General features: G+C 41.0%; 1 protein-coding gene and 1 long non-coding RNA gene across 2 annotated transcripts in view; one reads left to right on the forward strand and one right to left on the reverse strand.

The window, feature by feature from the left end:
- LOC102085569 (kazal-type serine protease inhibitor domain-containing protein 1) lies at positions 1-11,181 on the reverse strand. The gene is made up of 4 exons (XM_013367354.3): positions 10,431-11,181; positions 5,080-5,240; positions 3,613-3,757; positions 1-2,621 (listed from the first exon to the last, which is right to left on the reverse strand). The coding sequence occupies exons 1-4, from the start codon at positions 10,885-10,887 to the stop codon at positions 2,494-2,496; spliced, it is 891 nt and encodes a 296-aa protein (XP_013222808.2). The 5' UTR covers positions 10,888-11,181; the 3' UTR covers positions 1-2,493.
- Positions 8,851-20,851, forward strand: part of LOC135575432 (uncharacterized) — a 26,663-nt gene continuing 14,662 nt past the window's right edge. Inside the window, exon 1 of the long non-coding RNA XR_010466212.1 lies at positions 8,851-9,192. This is a non-coding gene — a long non-coding RNA (uncharacterized LOC135575432). The remainder of the gene's footprint in view (positions 9,193-20,851) is intronic.

The following is a 20,851-nucleotide window of genomic DNA, read 5'->3' on the forward strand; positions in this document are numbered from 1 at the left end:
TTTTTTTTTTTTTTTTTTTTTTAATTTATTTGATTTTAAGTGAGCTGACTAAAGTATATAAAGAAAACCAGCCATATCAGTCCCTCCAAGAAAAGAACTATCAAGTGGTCAGGGTATTGGTGTTCCTTATTTTTTTGTATCACATCAGGACTTTTCCTAACATGCAGTTTTCTTACTAAAAGGAATGGCTGATAATTTACAGCAAATTATTAAATGTATAAAAAATACATAACAGAGACAAATGCAATATATTTAATTTGGAATCTTTTGTTAACCTTTTGAAAGGTTAATTTTTTTTAAACAGGCATAGTCCATCAGGCCGAACACTTGCCATCTGGTTTTGATATGATTCTGATACACATTTTCTCATTCAAGCATTCATTTCTTTGTGGTTTTCATTTGACATTAACAGCAGCAAAAGCCCCTGAAGAATTCTAATTTATTTCTATAGCTAATGATTTCAAGATTATTTTCTGTGCCACATACTAGTCTATGCCAGTATATATTGCCACAATTTAGTGATTGGTTTAGTAATCTGTTCGTTTACAATGCAGGTCACAATTCATCTCTAATTTTAAAAGCCCACTTAAAAACCAACCAACCAAACAAAAACAAGTGATTTCTACCAGACAATATTATGTTTGAATTAATATACAGTGGATAAGCCAAAAAAAGATTAGACATATCACCAAGGTGGCAAATAACAAAATCAGTAGTTAAAAGTGAAGCCATTTGATACTCCTAATTAAAACTAATTAATCTTTTCAATGACACAGTGGCATGTTTTCTACTCCTATGCTGACAATGCTCTGGGAAGTCTGAAACAAAATTAATTATTCTTTGATTGTTTGCTACATGGGCAAAGATCAATAGCGCCTCAGGGCAAACACAGTCTATAGCAAATCTCTTAATGTAATTCAAATTGAAAGGAAAAATCTGCCTAATGTCACAAAAGCACAAGACAGCACAACATTAAAGGAGGAGTTTGTGATGCACTGTATATACATTAAAAAAATCTAGGCAGTATGTGTAGTCATACAGTGAAATTGCCTTTAAAACTTCCTTAACACCATTAATTTGAGTTACATCAGTGTGCACAGTAATCACTGCATGTTTATGTGCTCTGGATAAAGAAGACTGCAAATACTGTGGCTTTACAATCCGATACCTGAACTTTTGCTTCTTTAGTCATTAATGGTGTTCAGTAATTCACTGCTATTCATCTGTCCCCAGCCCATAGCAACCGTTAGGTGTAACTGCCTCCCAAAAGTGGTTTTCATAGCTTAGTATCTTCCATCGTCCATTAACGCAGAGCCAGCCTTCATGTCATTAGTTAAAAGCAACTGGAGAAATTTTTCTGTGTGATCACTTTACACTTTGAAGTGTTCTGTTTAAATTGTGTTACATTCTCTGTCTGGTTCAGGCTGATCAAGAAGTGGTTGAGACTATTTGAGAAATGTGCACACGTTCTGTTGGTTTTCAGAAAAAATGATGCTTGTTTTCTGTCTGCCATTTGCAAAAGTGTGGTGATACCGAATGCGCTTTACTTGGACATAATATAGATATGTCAGATGTAGGAGCAAGTCTTGGACAGGCCCTGTTGTGCAGATCTCTGTGCGTTTGAAGGGCACGTATTGAGCTACAGAACAGCCGCTGCCTTTAGACTGCGGTGATTCTCACCAAACACGATGCTGTTCAGAGTAAAAATAATGATCCCAAATCTTAAACTGTTGCCTAGGCTGGAGGGAAGGAGCTGACACTGTCAGGAGTAGCGCTAGAACTGTCACAAAAAGAAGTTGAAAGGTATGTGTCTCTGCTTGCATGCATGAGAAGTCTTTTTGAGTATTGTTAGTAAAACAATTGAGTATTGTTAGTAAAACAGCACTTATGCTTTAAACTGTGATTGCTTCATGTATCTGTTAAAAGTAAACAACGCCCCAAAAGACAGATAATTGACCCTTGATGAGACTAACCATGGAAAATTTCAAATGAGATGGAAAATCCTGCTAAAATTTATGAGAAAATATGAACTAAGGGATTAAAGGCTCTTTTGCAACCTTCATACTTAGGCTTGTTGCCATGTGAACAATCTCTTGGTATTTCTTAGTACGTTACAGAAAAAAGGAAATTGATACAAGGTACAAATTTTCTTTAACTATGGACATTTTTGGTAGACAAATTAGAATGCTTGAAGGAAATTATAATTTACATTTAAAAAATGAATATACAGTTTGATCCCTTCAGTATACTTAGTAGACAGGTGCATGTTTAAGAATTTTGTTTAACAGTCTTAATGTGTGAATTTACAACTGTTCTTATGTCTGGTAAGTAGCATGATACACTTCAGCCAAAGCTGAGTTTCAGGAAGACGGATACGTAAATGAATGTGCGTGTTATCAGAGGAGCCATTTACAGCATCGAGACTACTCATAAATGTAAGAGTGTGAAAGGTATCGGATAACAGATGTATAAAAATTATTATTCTGAGATGTTTCAATTTTCATAGTCCCCGGATTCATATTCTTCTTCATCTTCATCATCAGAATGGTCATAATATTCCCCATATTCGATACTATAGCTTGCACTTCTACTGCCATCGGTAAATGCAAAACCAGATGAGTCTGCAAGACATGATTGAATCCAGATTAAATTAGTTGTAGGTGGGAATGAAGAGGAAAGTATGGGTTTGCATCTGCATAGCAAGCTCAGTGTTTCTGAATCCTCATTAAATCATTTATTAAAAGGAGAGTGATTTTATCTGATGACTTGACCTCCTACCATTAAAGCTCATAGTAAATGAGAAAATTCCTGTATCATTCACACATATGATGTTGAAAATACATTTAACTCCTAATACTAGTAAACTATGAGTTCAGTCCTCTGCAGATCCTATGCACCTGAAAATATGACCAAAGCAAATAAAGCTTTGAAAACCACTTGCTGAGACAAAGCCAATGACAAACTAGACCAGTGACAAACCCCCTAGACCAGGAGGCAAACACAAGACAACACATCTTTATCTTTCCTCCCTGGAGGAAGAAGGGTGCTATTCTGCAGCACTGGGCCCAATGCAAAACAATAGTAAACTATTAGATCTTTCTAAACACTCTCATTAAGGAGCAACAACTGTTTCCTTCCTAACTTTTTGAAAAATAAACAGCCAAGCAGAACTTCCATGGTTCAAAGGCTCCCTCAGGTACAGCCGCTGCTGTTCTGGGGGCAGAGCTCCTACTAACATCAAAGGGCGTCTGTAGGATAAGGATAGTGGAATAGTAAGTGTCTCAGCTGTGTGGCTGTGATCCACAGCTTTCTGTTTTCTGGAAGCTGGTATAATTTGCAGCAAAATATTACAATTTTACCATGTAAGTTTGTTTGTTTGTTTTCCCAGAATTCATAAGCATTTCAGGCTTTTAAATACTTAGGACTGAATCTCCTATTAGGGGATAAAACAAAGGAAATGCACACAGAAAAGTTAAAGTATAGACATCTTTAGGCAATGTTTCGCATCCTTCATTTGCACTCTGACAAACCCGCCCTTTGCAGCCTGCTTATATGCATTTTTATGTTCTTCACAAACAAATTGAAAACAAACCAAAACAAAACAAACTGCACCTTCAATGACTTTCAATCTTGCAGAGGCATAGGTCGCACCATGCTTATTTTTGGTGTGGCAGATGTAAACCCCTTCATCTGATTTTTTGAGGCCTTGTATCTGCAGCCAGCCTGTCACACCGTACTTCTGAGGCCCACCTCGTGCCTTTGGGAAGAGGAAGAAACAGTTGTAATTAGGTGTCTAGGAGATACCATAACATCTCTCAAAATAGTTGTGGATGGCTTAAACATTGTTCCAACTTTTGCTTTTTGGTGACTGTCACCATGCTTTGATTCTGTTTGTTTCTGACACCCTGTGTTTTAACTTCCACACTTCCATGACAGGTAGTTTCAACTTACTCAGGCTAAAGCCTCCGAAAAGGCTGAGTTTTCTTTTCCAAACAAATAAAACCATTCACAGATGTTCACAGAGATGTTTTCATGCTGAGTCTATTGACAAGACCAGTTAACAGGGTTCAGTTTAGTCTCTGAGGTGACCAGCATTTGGATGGGGCTCCTCACATGTTTTTTTCTGAGCAACTTTTCAATTCACTAATCGCACTTGTGTTTGTGCTGCCTCTGGAAACATTTCTAAATAATTTAGACTTAGGTACTTTAATTAGTTTTCTCTATGCTTTGTCTATCTACCTTTTTGTTCAGGTTATGCCCCCTATCCACTGCATCTTCTCATTTTGGGGCTGTGTATCCAGACAACTACATTTTCTATGCATTCCTCTGCATAGTCTCTTTACATTCTTTGTCCTTTGGACAAGACATGCAGATGCAGGCTTCAGCCTTACTGAAGTCTGCCTGTACATCTGGCTTTATTAGCTTATCTCCACAGAACGTTATTTCCATTTTAAATAGAGTTTTGATTTATTTAATTCTAGCTCAAACTTTCAGGCTGTTTCTGTATTTGCTTGGAGTCCATACTAATGCCATTCTCCTCTTTCCCCTCAGATTAAAACACAGTGTCTTCCATACAATAAGCAAGTTTCTTTGCTTTTCTTTTGAACCTCTCAGGGTTCTCAGGGTTCTCAGGGTTCTCAGGCAGTTCTTCATAAACAGCGCCTTGCAAAGGAGAAGTTTAGATACCTGCCAGAATTGTGCTTTGGCATCAAGAGCAGAAAAATAGTTGCCAACAGGCATCCTTCCCAGAAGGCATTTGCTTTTAGCCAGTAGCCAAAACAGTTCCGCTTAATATGTTAATTCATTTTTTTTTCAGAGTCATACCTACATAAAGAGAATCTTCCATCTTTTCTTGCTCTGAAGCGGGCCGGGTGGTACCGTCCCTGTTATTTCTTCTGCTTGGACTGCCAAAATAATGATCCTTGCACTGACTGAAATCAGAATTATTTATGTAGTCAGAGGGCCCCTATTGGAAATCTATTTATTACAACAGTAGTGTATCCTGTAGGGGGAATTCTCTGATTAATCCTGCTACTCCTCATCCCGAACTGTATGACACGTGGAGAACTCAGGTTTTACCTGTACTGAGATGTGGGTGTCATCTCCCGGCAGAAACATTTTATTCCCCTTTTTTTTCCATTCGATGTGAGGCATAGGATAGGCTGACACCTCACAGCCAAAAATGACATCATTGCCTGTGAAATTCTGGACATCCTGAGGTGGCATAGAAATAACAGGAGCTGCAAAGAACCAACAGAACGGCGGTTGAGAAGACAGTGAGCAAAAGGCAGCACAAATGCATAAGAACATTAATCCTTGTGTTACATGATAAAACCAGTTTGCCTTTTGTCATCTGACAAGTTATGAAGAACTGCAGGATTCCAAGTGGCTTTTAAAGCTCAGAACACTTTATGTCCCATTAGAGGGTAAACAGGCTTTTTAAAAACACCTATTTCAGAGGACATGTCTGTGCCTCCCCTTGCACATGATCGTGAAATTTACGCTGAAGTTGAAGGTTTAATTTGTGTCCTGTGAGCTGTCATTGTGGGCAAGTCTCAAAGCCCACCAGCCTGGCAGTCACTACTCAGCTAGACCTTCAGAGGAGAGTCTAAGAAACTCCATAGCAGATAACCACAGAATAACTTGATTGTATGTGATAGCTCTTAATTTTTCGTACATTTTGCTTAGCTTAAAAGCTAAAATACTGAGATGATTGCTAACTTGTCAACATTTGTTTTCTGAGCACATCATTGCTTTGCACTTGTTAAAATCTTGTCTCCCTCTGTTACCCATGGAAGTCACTGCAGCAAGTTGCAGAACAACAGCATTAATGCATTTCGCAGCCATCCTGAATTGCTATCAATTTCATCTGATCTTCTTAAGAGACAAGTAATAAAAGTGATTCAAATCCCATTATTTTTATAAGGGTTTATGTTATGTTTATTACAATTATGCGATTTCCACTTACTTGTTTCCCATTGTTCTCTTACCCTCATCCCCCTCCACTGTTTGTTTATTGCCTCTGAATTATCCTCTCCCACTTTTTCCCAAGAAAAAGCTGACATTAACCACGAGAGGGAGCCAGCCCAGGGATTTGAAGACATTCTAAAAGGAAACTATCACCTCATGCATTCATACAGGATTTAAATGCATAGCCCTCTGTAAGCATGTATGAACATACTGAATGTTAACAGGAGATTATGATCTTTAGCAGTAGAGTGCAAAATAACATTTGCTGTTATCACAGCTCACCTGTTTTCGAGATCTCTGCTTTTTTTCCTCATCTAGTTGTCCTCAGCAAGAAATGTTTTTCCATTTAAAGTCTGTTTTCTTTCTATTTCCATACCAGTGTTTAAAAATGAATGCATTTTCCAGGCCATTAGACTTCTATTTAATTATTACTTTTGTTTTTGTACAGATCCCCGATGCTTGGAAATAGAAACTTGTAGTAAATAATTAATATATTTGTACTTGCAATGTTTGAGTCAGCATGCGGGTACAGCATTTGTGCTTCAGCATTTCAAATTGTAATGGCCTGTTCCAGGGTTTCAAGCAAAGTTTCTAACACCTTTGTCTGTTTTCCAGGATTTATATCTTTGCAGAAAATACAAAACCCATACTGATTAAAATTAATTGCAAACAGATTATACAGCAAAACATCCATTTCCCCACTTAGGAATGCCTCATTAAACATTTCTGGTACACTTCAAAAGTGAGATTTTCAAACTCTTAAAGATTTAAACCCTTAAATAGTTCTTCTTTCATGAGAACTGTACATTCAGAATCTGTAAATTATTTCTAAAATCCTGTATTCAAATAAGCATTAAGTGAATATCTTAGATGAGAACTTTTTTGCCTATGAACTTATAGGGTCTGATATTAAAACACACTTTAGAATATTAAAACTCATTGCAACCACACTCCTTTTAATGGTACATCCCCTGTAGTTAAGCTTAAAGTGTAAAACAAGAAACCAAATGTCTCCATTGGCTCACATGAGTTCCTTACATTATTCCTGTAGAGAGACAGCAGGAAAAGCTTTTTTCACTAGGCAGATGTTGAGTGGTCAGAACTTTTGTCCTGGTGCCGACACAGGTGTCCTGTGGACACAGGGACAACGCTGAAGTGTTGCCAAGAGTGGGGTCCCCGCATGTGGCAGCAGCCAGGCGAGGGGCTGAGTTACAAACCTACATTATTGCTGCGCACATATGAGAAATGTGTCTTGTACTCTATAGCATAACCAAGCCGAATTCCACCGTTAGCTGTAAGGAGAATCCAGGCGACAGCTCAGAAATGTCAGGGTGTGCTCTGAGTCCTGCCCGGCTGATACGTCCACAGAGGTAGTTAAGGCTTTGCTGGACCAGGGCTGCCCAGCGCTGGCGTCACGCGGGATCACACTCACAGCAAGCAGGAGGAACCACAGTTTGCTCTAACCAAACCGCCTTTTCTGAATCTGACCAGACAATAAATACTTGCCTTGCCTACTCAAACTTGAAGTGCATCCCGAAAGAAAATATGTGTCTCACACCACCATTTTGCTGTACTTTACAGGAGAAAATTGACATTATGTTGTATCATTTTAACAGATATTTACAAACTTGCTTTTTGAGTGTTTCAGATTTTGTGTTCAGCCAAATTCTCCCACGCATATCTGTGTGCACTTTTTTTTGCACAGATCTTTGCTGTTATGATAACCTGTCATTTTGATTTCTGGAGTGGTTAAATTTTTCTTGAAAGCTATACAAAGCATTCTGATGTTGCAGTGTCTAGAGCTGAGTGCACAGTAGTTTCTCCTTTCCTTTTACAGTCCCAGTCATGAATTATCCATGTGTGCTACAGAAGACATATACCAGAAGCCAGGAAAAGTCAAAATGCTGCTTCACCTTTCACAATCAGCGTTAACCCAATATCACTCCAGACTAATGAACTAGATAATGTGATTTTTTTTGCTTCTTAACTCCTAATAATTTTTGCTAATCTATGTCTGATTTGATGAAAATGGCAGAAAATTTTGTGGCTTCTTTGTTTGGGTTTTTTACACTAAAATTTACATTTAAATTATGTGACACAGCTGAATATAAAGAGAATCACTGCTAGATGGTTATGTTACTTTGTTAAATCACTTGCTAGAGAGGTTTAAATGTGAATGGGGATGGATTAAGTGCAGAGAATCTGTATATAATCAATGTACTTAGTAGCCCTGTTGAATTATTAGATAAACTGATCAAAACTAGCTTTCAGGAAAAGAAGGGGGTTTTTCAGTATTTCTGTAGGGATCTAGGCCTTTTTCTTCCCCTTTTTCTGGTGACAGACAAAAGATAAAAGGCTCTGCTCTTCTGATGAAAGGACTTGATTGTTATTTATTTATTCATTGGTTGCTGTATACAATTAATCCATTTGGCATCAATAGGAAACAGCAGATGCTTTGAAGGAGAAACAGCAAAACAAAGCACTTGGAGTTGAGTGAAGGTTATATTTATAGCTTGGTACCAAAACCCCACAGTGTTCAGTGTTTGTTTCTCATGCAAATGGGAGTGAGCAGCAAGCGGGTGCAGGTTGCTGCTCCAGGAGCCAGGCTCCCTCTTGCCTTTTGTCACCAGCTGCAGCCACGAAAAACCCGTCTGAATTCGCGTGCGCGTTCACATGCCCACGGTGCCGCTTCAGATCGCTGCGGCGGCAAGTCCTGGTAGACTCTTATTTTTCTTAACTAAACTCTGCACAGCACTGACACGGCTGTGAACTTTCCTCCGGGCTTCCTTGCAATTCAGTAAGCAGAGCAACGGGAGGAAATTTCTCAGCATTCCTGGAGAGAGGGTGCAGTTTGTGGGGGCGCAGGGCAGCAGTGGGAAGGTGCTGAGCTCATGGCTCCTGCTTGATGAGCACTTGTGTTCCCCAGGGTGATTGTGAGGCCTGGTGGATGGCAACACCAGCAATTAAAAGTGATATTGCTTCCAAATTAAAGCGTTTTGTACGTGGCCAGTTCTGTTTAATTAATTAGAGCAGACTGTTGGCTCTCAGCCCATGTGCCTGAACAGCTGCTTCTGCTGCAAAGTCAACATCAGTTGCTACTGGAGTGGCACTTCTAACTGAAATCTCCGTGGGGGGATTATGCTGCAAGAACCAGTGCTATTTTAATCCCAGATAAGAACACCTACCCGATGGCCAGCGGGCTTTCAGTCATACTCTGGACTGGTACGTATTGAGTTTCCTGAATGTCTCTTTACTGACAAGCCTCATTTCCCAGCTTAAAACCCTAACGACAAATAAGGGATTCTTTAATGGATGTATCTTGCAACTAAAGAAAGGGGAAAGAAGTCTGCTATTAGCTGTTCATCACTTTTCCTTTTAAGTATTCAATATCCAGTGTTCATTCAATATAAAAGCACAGCATACAGTCTAAATTGGAGGCAACAGATTGCGAGCAAGCGGTGGGTAAAATGTACCCAAGTTACTCTCATATACGGACTTTGCCAGAGATGCAATTTTGGATTTTGGATTCCCAGGACCATGACCCATTTGTGACCCACAGACCTCTTCTACTCAGCTCATTTGAGACAATATTTCATTAACTTTAAAAAAAAAAATAAATAATCTCATTCAGAAAACAAAAGCCTGTTCATTTTTCCCTTTTCACTTTATATTCATGTGACTTAGGTGAAAGGTGCCCAGGAGTAAAGACTCGTAATAATGTGAAGAATGAGAACAGCATATGAGCAGGAGGCAGGATTCCTCTGTACAACCCAGCTAAGAATCCTTCCACTAACAGTCATTGCTTTTAGGGAAATTAGTTCAGCTTGATTTTGTTCTAATTTTAGATTTCCATTTCATAAGTTATTAATACTTAGATTTTATGATTCCAAAATTTGATTATTTTGGACTTTTTTTTTTTTTTTTTAAAAAAACAGATCTGTTAATTAAGCCCTGTCTTCTTGTATTGCCTCTGCTTTGCTGATGAGCATATATACATACAGGTGGATACACGCATGCAGACACACATACATAGATATATATGTGTGTAAATGTATGATGAGACCTGCCTTGCTATAACCACTTTAATATCAAGTCAGTGTTCATATAAGTTATTTGTCCAGTCATCCCAGACTATCCTATTCACCTACGCCCAACTACACATACAACTTTTGCAGAAAATATCTCATACTCGGTTTATTCATAGCAGAGCTAGTCTGAAAGTCTATAGCTTATTAGTCACTATGTAATTTAAATCCACTAGTCTAGTATAGAGGTTTATAACATAGAAGATTAAGTACCAGCTGCTAAATGGCATGTTTGATACAAAGTAGTATTATAGCAAAATGATGACAATTTAAACAAAAATGCAGTATTAGTTCATTAGAGTAGAGCATCTAGTAACACATCTAAAAATAAGAATCAGATTTTTTTCAGTTTGAAAGCACCTCTGTGCATATTACCTGATTCACACGGTCCTTTATGTTTCATGCTGATATTTCTTTTCGTAGCATAAGCCTTGTTGAACTGACAGATGTTCTCGTAGGTTTTCCCTTCAGGTCCGCAGACGCTCTCTTGAGACTTGCACACGCACTGGGGTTCAGGGACTTCCCCGAACCTTGTTTCATCAGCATCCAGCCTGCACTCCAGGTTGTCCCCACACTGCCCGTAAAAATGATTGCCCTGGTCCAGGTCACAGATCTGACCTTCCGCGTTTCCACATTCGCGACAGCAGCCGCAACGGTCCAAAACAGTCCCGGCCACACAGTCTTTCGGCTCAGAGCAAAGTGCCAAATCGCATTTTCCACAACTGTCTCCTTCCCGTAACAGCCTCCACCAACCTCGGTGGTACAAAGCAGGGAAACTCTGAGAAACCTGCACCAATAGTACCAGCACTGCTGTAGCCATCGGGTGCTTCATCTTGAGAATGTAACGAACAAGCAGAAAAGGTCCTTGGAGTAAAGCCAGGGCGGGGGGAAAAAGAGCCAGCTACTGGGAGAAAAACATCACAATCCTTTTTTTGTTTTAGACTATAAATTCTACTGCAAACACAGGCTTTTAAAAGAAATTAGCGTCAGATTCCTAATCTGGAACTGATAATAAAAATGCATACGAACCCACTGGCTTTTCTTTAATGCAGTTTGGAATGCGAGTATTGCTTGCACAGAAACCAAACTGCCCCTTCTGACAGCTGAGTTGAAGCTCTCTGAAAAGCTGTTTGCTCCCTGTCTCCTTCAGCCAAATTTGCAAAGCATTGCTCTACTGAAACAACATTAAATTGCAGCTATTGAAGAAAGGAAAACAGGCTAAATTAGTGTAAAATGAAGAAATTAACTGCTACGAGCTCCCTCCCAACCCCGTCAGTTGAAAAAGATGGTCACAAAAAAGATAAACATGGGTACAAAGTAGCACCCAAGGTAGCAGTACCCTGGAGACTGGAACAAGGTTTAACACCAAATTTCATCTATTAATGATCACAGCTAGGGGGTTGTGAGTTAACAATTCACTTACAGGCTCTTTACGAGCAAGGGACAATCCAAGACAGCTGGAATTGGCTTTAAACTCCTGGATTTAAGCCGAGAGGTGCCTGGACCCATTAAAGAACGCCTTGTTCTCTCTGCATTTAGCCTCTTTTCAGTGTTTATGGGCATCTCTAGTTTGCAACCCAAAATAACATGGTCCATGTTTAGCACCAAAGTACAACAAACACGTGCAAGCCACCACAGCACCTTCAGACACAGCAGAAGGTTTTGCTGAAGGATTAGATGCATCACTTGTCTTTTCCTAGTGCTTTTCTGTCCTTGTTTCTTAAGATGCACTTACACCATGAGTTGTGAAGGAAGATGGAAGAGGTAACTCTGATTTCTTTTCCCACTTCTGTGCATAAATTTCAGACAGGGTCATTTCTCACCAGGTGTTGCCCTTTTCTTTGTACATCTCAGTATTCAGGCATGCTCCCTATCGTCCTACCTCAGAGCAGAAAACCCTTGCAAAGCTGAGGAGATTTCTTGTCTATAGACCGTCAGCTGCTGTTTCCACTGTTCGAACCACATGCAGCTCAGTGGAGACGCATCTCGCTCTCTGTTGGAGACAGAAGTGAAGCATGGTGGAATTACAGACCCTGCAAGTACGGCTCAATAGCGTGGGTCAGGGATCACCACTCCTACGAATGAAACAGCTTTGCTTGTTTGTTAACTTAAAATAACTATGTGCATCACAATTTCAAGACATCTGTATAGGACACTTTTCAAAGCCAGCCTGGAGAGACCTCCAGGGCCCTGCTTACTTCCATCTGACGGCTGGCCTAATTCGCATTCCGTAATGCATGTTTTTGCTTTGAACACAGAATCAGACTGTAAAGGAGTAAATTATGTGTGTAATTGATGCTTTTAACATTGAGAATCAGAAAAAAAAATAACCACTGAATTTAATGGAAAATTGATTTCTTGTCTCATCATCTTATTCTGTTTAATGTGTTTTATTTCACACTTCCCCATCAAATTCTAATTGGACATTTAGTTTTGCATTATAGGGTCTACTTATCACTGTCTATTTTATTATTTGTGCCTGCTGCTGTAGGGGATGAGAATCTAGAGGACAAGGTTTTGCTAAGGCTCATATAAAGTAACAAAAAATATTTATAGTGATAAAGCCATATATGCAAAGTGGTGCCAAAGCAGGGAGGGTTGCAGGGGCTCCTGCTATGGCTGACGTGGGATTTGTGGGCTGTAAAACAGAAGTACACAAGGAAGTACCTCCTGTGTCCTGGCACTGAGGAAACCCATCATGAATATCCTAGAGAGCATTTCTGGTATTTAACTGACTAATGTAATCTCAGTTCTTAGTGGGTTCAGCCTCTAAATTAACACCTGTGTATGCCTGTGGCCCCGTTTGCACAGATGCCCCTTGGCAGGTGATCTGCAGCTGAAGGTGATTTGGCCACTTATTCCTGAGCTCACCTGGAACAAACTGAGGAGGGGGAGAGGTTAAAGCCCTGTGGTATGACACGGAGAAATGGCCTGATAGGTGTCTGCAGTGTGTTTCATTAGCAAGCCAGCCATGACAAGCTGTGCAGAGTGTTGCTGTAACTCTCCACACTGGATGGATGTGTGGGGTTGCAGCACAGGAGATAAAAGGGGGAGCAAGGAAAATGAAGCCACATTTGAAGTGGCACATCTAAAAGCATAGTCCCATCTAGTTCAGTAATAAAATATGCATTATTTCAGTATGGCCCTAAGCCCTGAAGCTTGCTTTGGTGGGTTTGGCAGAAAAAAGTGTTGACTTTCATCACAAACCTTGAATTATCCTAACCCTAAATATCTCCCAGAACAGAACACAAACAGCACTGGATTAATGTCACTGGTGGAGCTGCAAGACAGGCACCAAAATGTGCTGCTTTTTGGACACCATCTCCCAAAAGCTGCCTGGAGAGCTGACCCACAGTGCAGATGAAGCCTCCATGACCCCTCCAACGAGGGGAGGAGGGAAGCAGGTGCAGTGCATGAGGGCAGCTATTACCATCAGCTGTGAAATGATGTTTTGGTGAATAATTTCTTTAGCAGGCAGGCTGAACAGCATTAGTGTCCCCTTGGTCTCAGCAGGCAGGGTAGTGCTGGCTATACAGCAATTTCCCTGGATTTTCTAGGTGTTTCCATGTACCATGGTCAGTGTGAGTTGTGTCACCACCTCATGGAAGAAACGGCACCCAAGCTGGATGGTGGGCAGTGAGAGGACACTGCAAACCAGCCCAGAGCTTCTTGTACCTTCAGATTGCATCTTCTACTGGGACACAGACAATGTTTTGCAGAGTAATTGTTAAGGAAATTGTGTTCTTATTCATTTCCTGCTTTCTTCTGGGGGCATGATGTTATGCTAAGCTGCTGACTTGTATTGCATTATTCTGCTTTGCATGGTAATAGATAAGGTACATGGCTGATGCAATTTGCAGTCTTATTGCTAGCAATTCCTGAGGTACTGCTTTCAGACAAAATGTGGTTCAGCTTGTTGTTCTGTTTTTATTTGCATCAATGTGAGTTTTATTTAAGTAAAGGTTTCTGAATCTGGCTCCTGACAGCCTTGCAGATCTGGTTCCTACACAGATACACATAGGAGCCCTCTGAGGATTAACAGCAAAACAGAAAAAATTGAAGTGTCCCTTCTACCTTTTTTGTCCTGCAATGGTTCCTCTCGTTCAATGGGTGAAGTTTGGAAATTATAGTGCCCTGTCTCTTAGGTTATATTAAGTGCCTAATGTTGAGATTCCTTTAGAGAAAGTAAATCTTGGCTGACTCAACATGTGTTTCCATCCAAGGAACTTTATACTTTTATCATGTGCACAAAAGGAGCATTGAAGAACAGTAATGCTGAGTCTGTTATATCAGATAATAGCACACTATAGGTGGCTGTGCCTCTTGGGTGTATACGTTACCTGATCATGCACTAATCTCATTGGTGACTTCCCCCCCCAGTATCCAAAATTGAGCTTCAGTTGAGCTGCTCAGCTCACTCGAAAATGGTATTCGGTTTTGTAGAAATAAGTGGCAAATAGTGGACATTAATGACAGATGAGGCCAAAATGGTTGGGTACCATCTGTGGAATTCTAACAGAACTGCTGACCAGGCACAGGCCGTCCTGGGATCTCCACACATTTCCTTTTTTGGTGCCAGTCCTATTTGCTGACACATTATTTTCATGAAACTCATCATTAGTGCTGTAAGCACATGAAGAATAAGTTAATTGTATTGTAACATGATTATTAAATCCATTAATCAAAGGCAGGAGATCCGTAATTAACTTATTCTCCAGCATCAGGTAAATGATTCTGCTGTGAGCTTTAAGACAGCAATTGTTCACTAATATGCAAAATTCAGTGGGGCTATTAGGTGATAAGACTATGTAATTATATAATTAAATTATAAATTTTGCATGTTTTAATAACATATATTTTAATTATTTTCTTTGCAAAGTTAAAATGGAGATTTTTTTTTTTTTCCAAAAATGGAATGGCTGGCTATAGATTTATTTCTTCTGTTTCACATTTCAGCATCTTCCTTATCGGTGACTGTAGGCATTCAAATTTTAACTTGCAAAGACAAAAGCAGGCCCTGCTAGCACTGTTCTGACACCAAATGCTTGGGTTTGATTTAATATAGGCTTTTAATATATTTAATATAGGCTTTTTACACAAACACCTCTAGAAATCCCTTCTCACAAGCTAGTATTTCCTTCTGAGGGGCCAGATATTTCAAGGGTTCTTTTCAAGCCTGCTTCATGTCTCTGCTGTTCTTTAAGTAGACCAGACTTCTGCAAACTTTGTAGTTTTACCCAGAAACACCTGAGAGTCCTGTCGCATAACAGGAAAGTGATACTGGAAACATTTAGGGAGTCAGCAGTAGCTAATCGGGCATTTCTCTGAAGCCATTCTTTTGAGAGGCGGGAGTTATAGTGAAGAAACTTTTACAGAAAGTATCATGAGGACATTTTCCTCGTGTGTCCTGCCCACGTTTCCAGCCTAGCAAATCTCAGTTGCTCATCTTAACCTTTCTCCATACTATTTCAATCACAAGTGCAATATAGAAGCAGTAGCCAGCATCATTCTCCTTCCTCTAGAGGGACTGGGGCATGAAGATTTGTCGACCTTCTGCCTTAATTTTAGAGACACCTAATGGAAAAGCATCCCTGTATTTTGCGCAGACCACAGTATTTTCAGTGTCATGTTTTACTGCAGCAGATGCTGCAGTTTAATGCAGAGTTAAACAGTTTTTGTGTCAAAGGCAGTTGCTGTCTACATCAGCAGTGACACCGTAGTGCCATCAGGTACAACAGGGCTCAGGCTGGAGCTTGGAGTGCAACTTTGAGCACTATGTTTGAAGAAGGTCTTTGTTGCAGACCTGCAACAAACATGCTCCAAGCATTTGGACAGGGGCTAGAAGGAAAAACAAATGAACAAAGACCCAACCAAACAAGAAAAAAACAAACCAACAAACCAAAACAAACATAGGTCTGGCTCTGCTAATATTTTGAGGTGCTTCTACCAAATGAAGACTGAAAAGTAGCGTTATCTCTGGCCAGTGGCTGGTGCGAGCCAGGTGGGTTTGTGCATGTGTGTCCATCCCTTTCCTGCAGAGAGACAGTGAGAGGATGCTTGAGCCCAAATTTCACACTGGTGGTGTTATTAGTTACTTGTGCCAGCAAAGTTCCTAAAAACAGGAAAAACCCAACAGTTTTTTTTTTCCTGGGAAAACCTAACAGAGAGAGGGAAATCTCTGAAACTTGTAGACAATGAATATAGAGTCATTTGAGTTGGCAGACTTCATGTTGATGGATAGGACAGTTTGCCTTGTCCTGCTTATATAAGAGCAGCTGATATAAAATGACTTCATAGCTGGATATTTATGAGAAGTTTCATTTCAAATAATATAGTTTTTGCCTCTGGCAGTGCTGCGGTTCAGCCTTGTTATTACTGGGAACTAGATCTTTAGGATATTCTAACTATAACTTCAGGGCCTGTTTGATCTGCCCAGCAAAGTTAATATTTTCCAAAGCAATGAAAACTTTATAATGGAAAGTCTCATTAGCAAAAAATACCTGTCCCTAAAAGCAGCCAGGAAATCAGGCACAGAGAGGAAACTTGGGGGACTTTCCTTCAACTTCACCTGCTTTCTCTAGCACTGCAATACTGAAGAAAGTAAATGTACAAAGAGACTGTAATGATCCTCCTCAAGAAAAGCAACTAGAAGCCAATTTCTGATATAAAGCAAAATTCTTGTTTCTTGCAGCAATTCATCTCTCGCATAAAATACTCTTATCTCTTGAGGGGAACAGGATTCACTCCGATACTGCACCAGGCCGGGGTTGCTCTGAGATGTACAGAGGAGCAGGGCTACGGAGGAGGTATCAGTAACACCCCCTCTGAAACTTCCAAGGGTCTTTTTTAAAGTGCAAGTCTTTCCTGTTTTGCACCAGGGTAGTGCTATAAATGGGATATTCTCAAATGATTCCTCACCCGTTTGGAGTGTGCAGAGCTAAAGTCTGCAGTCGGTGCAGCCCACATGGTGTTAGGAGGACCCTGTGGTCCTGGACCTGTCAGCTGGGCTGAAGCCTCCCTTTCCTCAGCCCAAACCATAAATCAGACTCCAGCCCTTCTTCCCATATCTCCTTCAAGGACATACTCAGCCCTGATGATTGCTGCAAAGGGAAATAAGTCTGCGACAGGCACAGGTCTAGGCTGTGAGCAAATAAGTCTTGCAAAAAGCCTATTGCCTGGACAGTGGTGGTCAGATCAAAATGACTCACCAAAGAAGCTGGAGAGGAGCGCAGGAATCCCCCTCCCACCACTGTGCTTCAGTTGGAATTGCTCCAGAATTCAACACTTCTGACAAACATTTATGTTCACCTGTGACCAGAGATGTGCTGTGCTGTCCGGCAGAGGTGACGTGTAGGTTCTGTGTGGGGAGGGGAGGATTTGCTGGCTTTAGTCTGGGGTTGTTTGGGCGCCCGTGTTCTGCAGTGGTAGGAGGTGGAAATTGTGAGAGAGGACAAGGGGGAAGCTTCAGAGTAAGGACAGAAAGCAGCGCTTGAGGAAAGCTCGGAGGGGCAGCGCTTACCACTGAAGGAGCGGCTGCATGCGCAGATGGTGTTTCTCAGTTTGTCACTGTCAAGATTTCCTGCTGTTTTCAGAGCTTTCTGTGCTGTCTACAAACATGGCTGTATCAAAGAATCCTGCAGATTGGCACCCCTCAGCTTTCAGGCTCATGCCTCCAGTCAGAAGGAGTAATCTCCAAGCAAGACCATCCGTCTAAATACTTGGAAGTTAAACAACAAACAAAATCATTAGTGGGTCTCTATCACAAATGTGAAACCACAATGTGCTCCTGGGAAGATGAGGCTTGTCTGGGGATATTTGCTACTCCTGCTTTCGTGAACGCTCGTGCCCTCTGGGTCAGGATGGGGCTGCATTTGCCCATTTCTAGAAGGCCGGTTTTAATCTTGGCCTCTGCCCTGTCCTGCTGGTTCTGAGGGTCACAGTAACGTGGGTACTTCATCTGATAGCTTTTAGCTTTGTGTGTTTGCTCCTAAGAAAAGGTCTGGAAGCTGGAAACAGCATTGAGAGGAATATGAATGAAAAATGTGCATGAGGATGAGTTGAGAAGTAAAAGCCTGAGTCCATTGAAATCGATAGCTGGACTCCCATTAACTTAAATGGGCTCAGGATTCCACCCAGCGCTTTTAGCTTTGCTGCCTTCCTGTTTGAGTTGGCAGGGCAAATGTCTTTGTCCCTGTCCGGCAGGGCGTACTTGGGGTTCTTTTTCTGTCCAGGATGATGAAACACTCTTGGGGATCTCAGTCTATTCCAGCCACAGTGTGGCTACTATTTTCAGTGCATGCAAGATGTTAATCTTTTTTTTGCATTGAATGCTGACCTGTTTGTCCTAAACTGGATGTCTTGAAAAGCTGGTCTGGTCTTATGTTTGTCATTACATTTCCTGACAGCTGACATGAATCTAAGTGTGCACTAGAGAGGTATTCTATTAAGTAACTACATCAGCTTGTAGAAAATACCAGCTAAATGGTGTCCATTGATGCTGCAGGAGTAGGTTGCTGTTGCTATAGCAGTGGAGTGAAAAGGCTACTGCTGTCTTGCTGCTTTTCTGTACCACAGAGCATTGCAAAGGTAGACCCATGCTTGTTTGTGCTTTAGAGCTGGGGACTGTGGACTGCAGGGAGTGAAAACGGCAGGACGTCTCTGGGACTGTCTCTTTGCGAGGGAGGGGAGTAATCTCTGTATTTAAAACAAGGCACTGCAGGTGGACATATATCTCAAACTTTATAAACTTAGTGGAAGTAAAAAAAACCAAAACAAAAACAAAAACCAACATTGAAATAAGTACAGGCCATTTCCATCCAAATCCCTCCTCTGATAGAAGTTTGAGTAAATGGATGGGCTCTGCAGTGTGACTGACAATAAAACCCCAACAACATACTGAAAAAGCCCAAGCCAGCTGAGTAATTCCAGATTTGCAGGCTCCCACAGGGACAGGTTGTCAGGCTGTGTCTCCAGACAGGTCAGTGCCCAGGGGACCCAGCTGAAGCCCTGTCAAGGCAGGAGTCAGAGCCTCATCGTGCTGGTACATGCTGAATCTGAAAATCTCTTCTATTTCAAAACTGTGCCAGTATACGCACATCTCTGCTTAGGATCTGGGACCTCACTGTAGAGTACACCGGCATTATACAAACGCCTTTCTTTTTTGAGGAGGAAAAAAAACCTCCGTATCTAGAACCAGATTTGCCTCATCTTCTCAGTTCACAATTCATAACTATTCTGTTGATATAGCTTACTAGCAGAGATGGCCACCCAAAATATGGATTTCTTGTTTGCAGTCATAAGTACCTGGGCTAATCTGAGAGAATAAGACATTATCATAGAATCACAGAAGGGCTTGGGTTGAATGGACCTTCCCAGTGCCACCCCTGCCATGAGCAGGGACATCTTCACCAGCTCAGGTTGCTCAGAGCCCCGTCCAGCCTGGCCTGGGATGTCTCCAGGGATGGTTCATCCACCACCTCTCTGGCCAACCTGGGCCAGGCTCTCACCACCCTCCACATAAAAAATGTCTTCCTCATGTCTAACCTGAATCTCTCCTAGTTTAAAACCGTAATACAGAAGACATTTTTGTGCCCAAACAAAGCAGCGTGCAGTTCAATACTGAATTCTCCTGTTGAATAGCTAAGTGAGTAAGACACAATAAAAAGGAGTTTTAAACCACATGAACCTTTGAGGAAAACCACAGTGTGAGGCACAGATCTCAAAAAGGGAAGGAGAAAGAAAGAAAATGCATCAAATTATTCATTACAGACTTAACACTCACCTCAGATTAACAAGCCCATTGTCTGATCTCAAGTGTGACAAGAGGCTGTAATTTAAAACAGCTTTTATTCATTAATGAATAGAAAAGTTATTTCAATGAGAATTTGGAGAAAACCTATGCCAATTACCAGCACTAAACAGTCTTTTCTTGTAAAGACATGGCTTTCTGGCTGACTGGTGTTGTGACACTAAATACAGTAAGCAAATGAGAGTGGTTTCCGCTACCAATTCAATCAGTAGGTTTGAAATTGAATTAACCTTTTAAAAATGCCAAGTATTCTTTACAGCAGATGGTAGTGTTTGCATATACAAATACCTCTTGGAAATCGTAATGTAAACCACATGCTCTGAAACAATAGCATTCCTGAGCTGAACCCTTCATCCTCCTGAAAATGAAAAATAACACTCTCCAAGCTCAGACTGGTGGCTGCTGCAGCAGGGCCAGCTCCTGCTTGTGCTGTGGTGAAGGGGGAAAAACAAGGGTGGGGGCTTAGGAGGAAGCAGGGGGATGTTGGGAGGTACTAAAAGGTGATATTTCCTGTCATTCACTGCTACACTCTAAGACATTAGCTCCAGAGGATGGCTGCAAACAGGCTGTATTAGCCTGTTCTAGCTCTCCTCTATAGCACAGTTCCTTCATGTATTTATATTAAATCAACATTTTTATATTAATTCCCAAAATGCTTTATGCTGCTGTGGCTAGACTGCTTTTGTTCCCTGTGCTGGCTAGGACAACTCTCCATAGCATGGTGTGAGGCGTTCTATTCCTCTATGCATCAGATACAAGCATTTGCATCTCTTGAAGGCTCCTCGAGTTACACGCGTTGCCTGCCTGCTGCTCGCTATCCATCACGCGTTCTGTGCTCACGCACGCTCACAAGCGTTTGTCCACAAAGGCTTACAGTAAGTGCCAATGTTCTTAAAGAGAGACAAAGACTTCAGAAGCTGCAGCTTTAGGAAGTGCATGTAAGGAAAGGTTACGACGCACCAGAATGTCGCTGCAAAGCAGTTATCTC

Source organism: Columba livia, chromosome 14 (genome assembly GCF_036013475.1).
Source record: "Columba livia isolate bColLiv1 breed racing homer chromosome 14, bColLiv1.pat.W.v2, whole genome shotgun sequence".
In the NCBI taxonomy this organism is placed as follows: Eukaryota; Metazoa; Chordata; class Aves; order Columbiformes; family Columbidae; genus Columba; species Columba livia.

Coding starts and splice junctions, on each gene's coding strand:
- LOC102085569 (XM_013367354.3), bottom strand. CDS start 10,887: ATGAAGCACCCGATGGCTACAGCAGTGCTGGTACTATTGGTGCAGGTT. Junction 5,241..10,430: donor TAAAGGACCGTGTGAATCAG/GTAATATGCACA, acceptor GGTTCTTTGCAG/CTCCTGTTATTTCTATGCCA. Junction 3,758..5,079: donor ACACCCACATCTCAGTACAG/GTAAAACCTGAG, acceptor CTCTTCCCAAAG/GCACGAGGTGGGCCTCAGAA.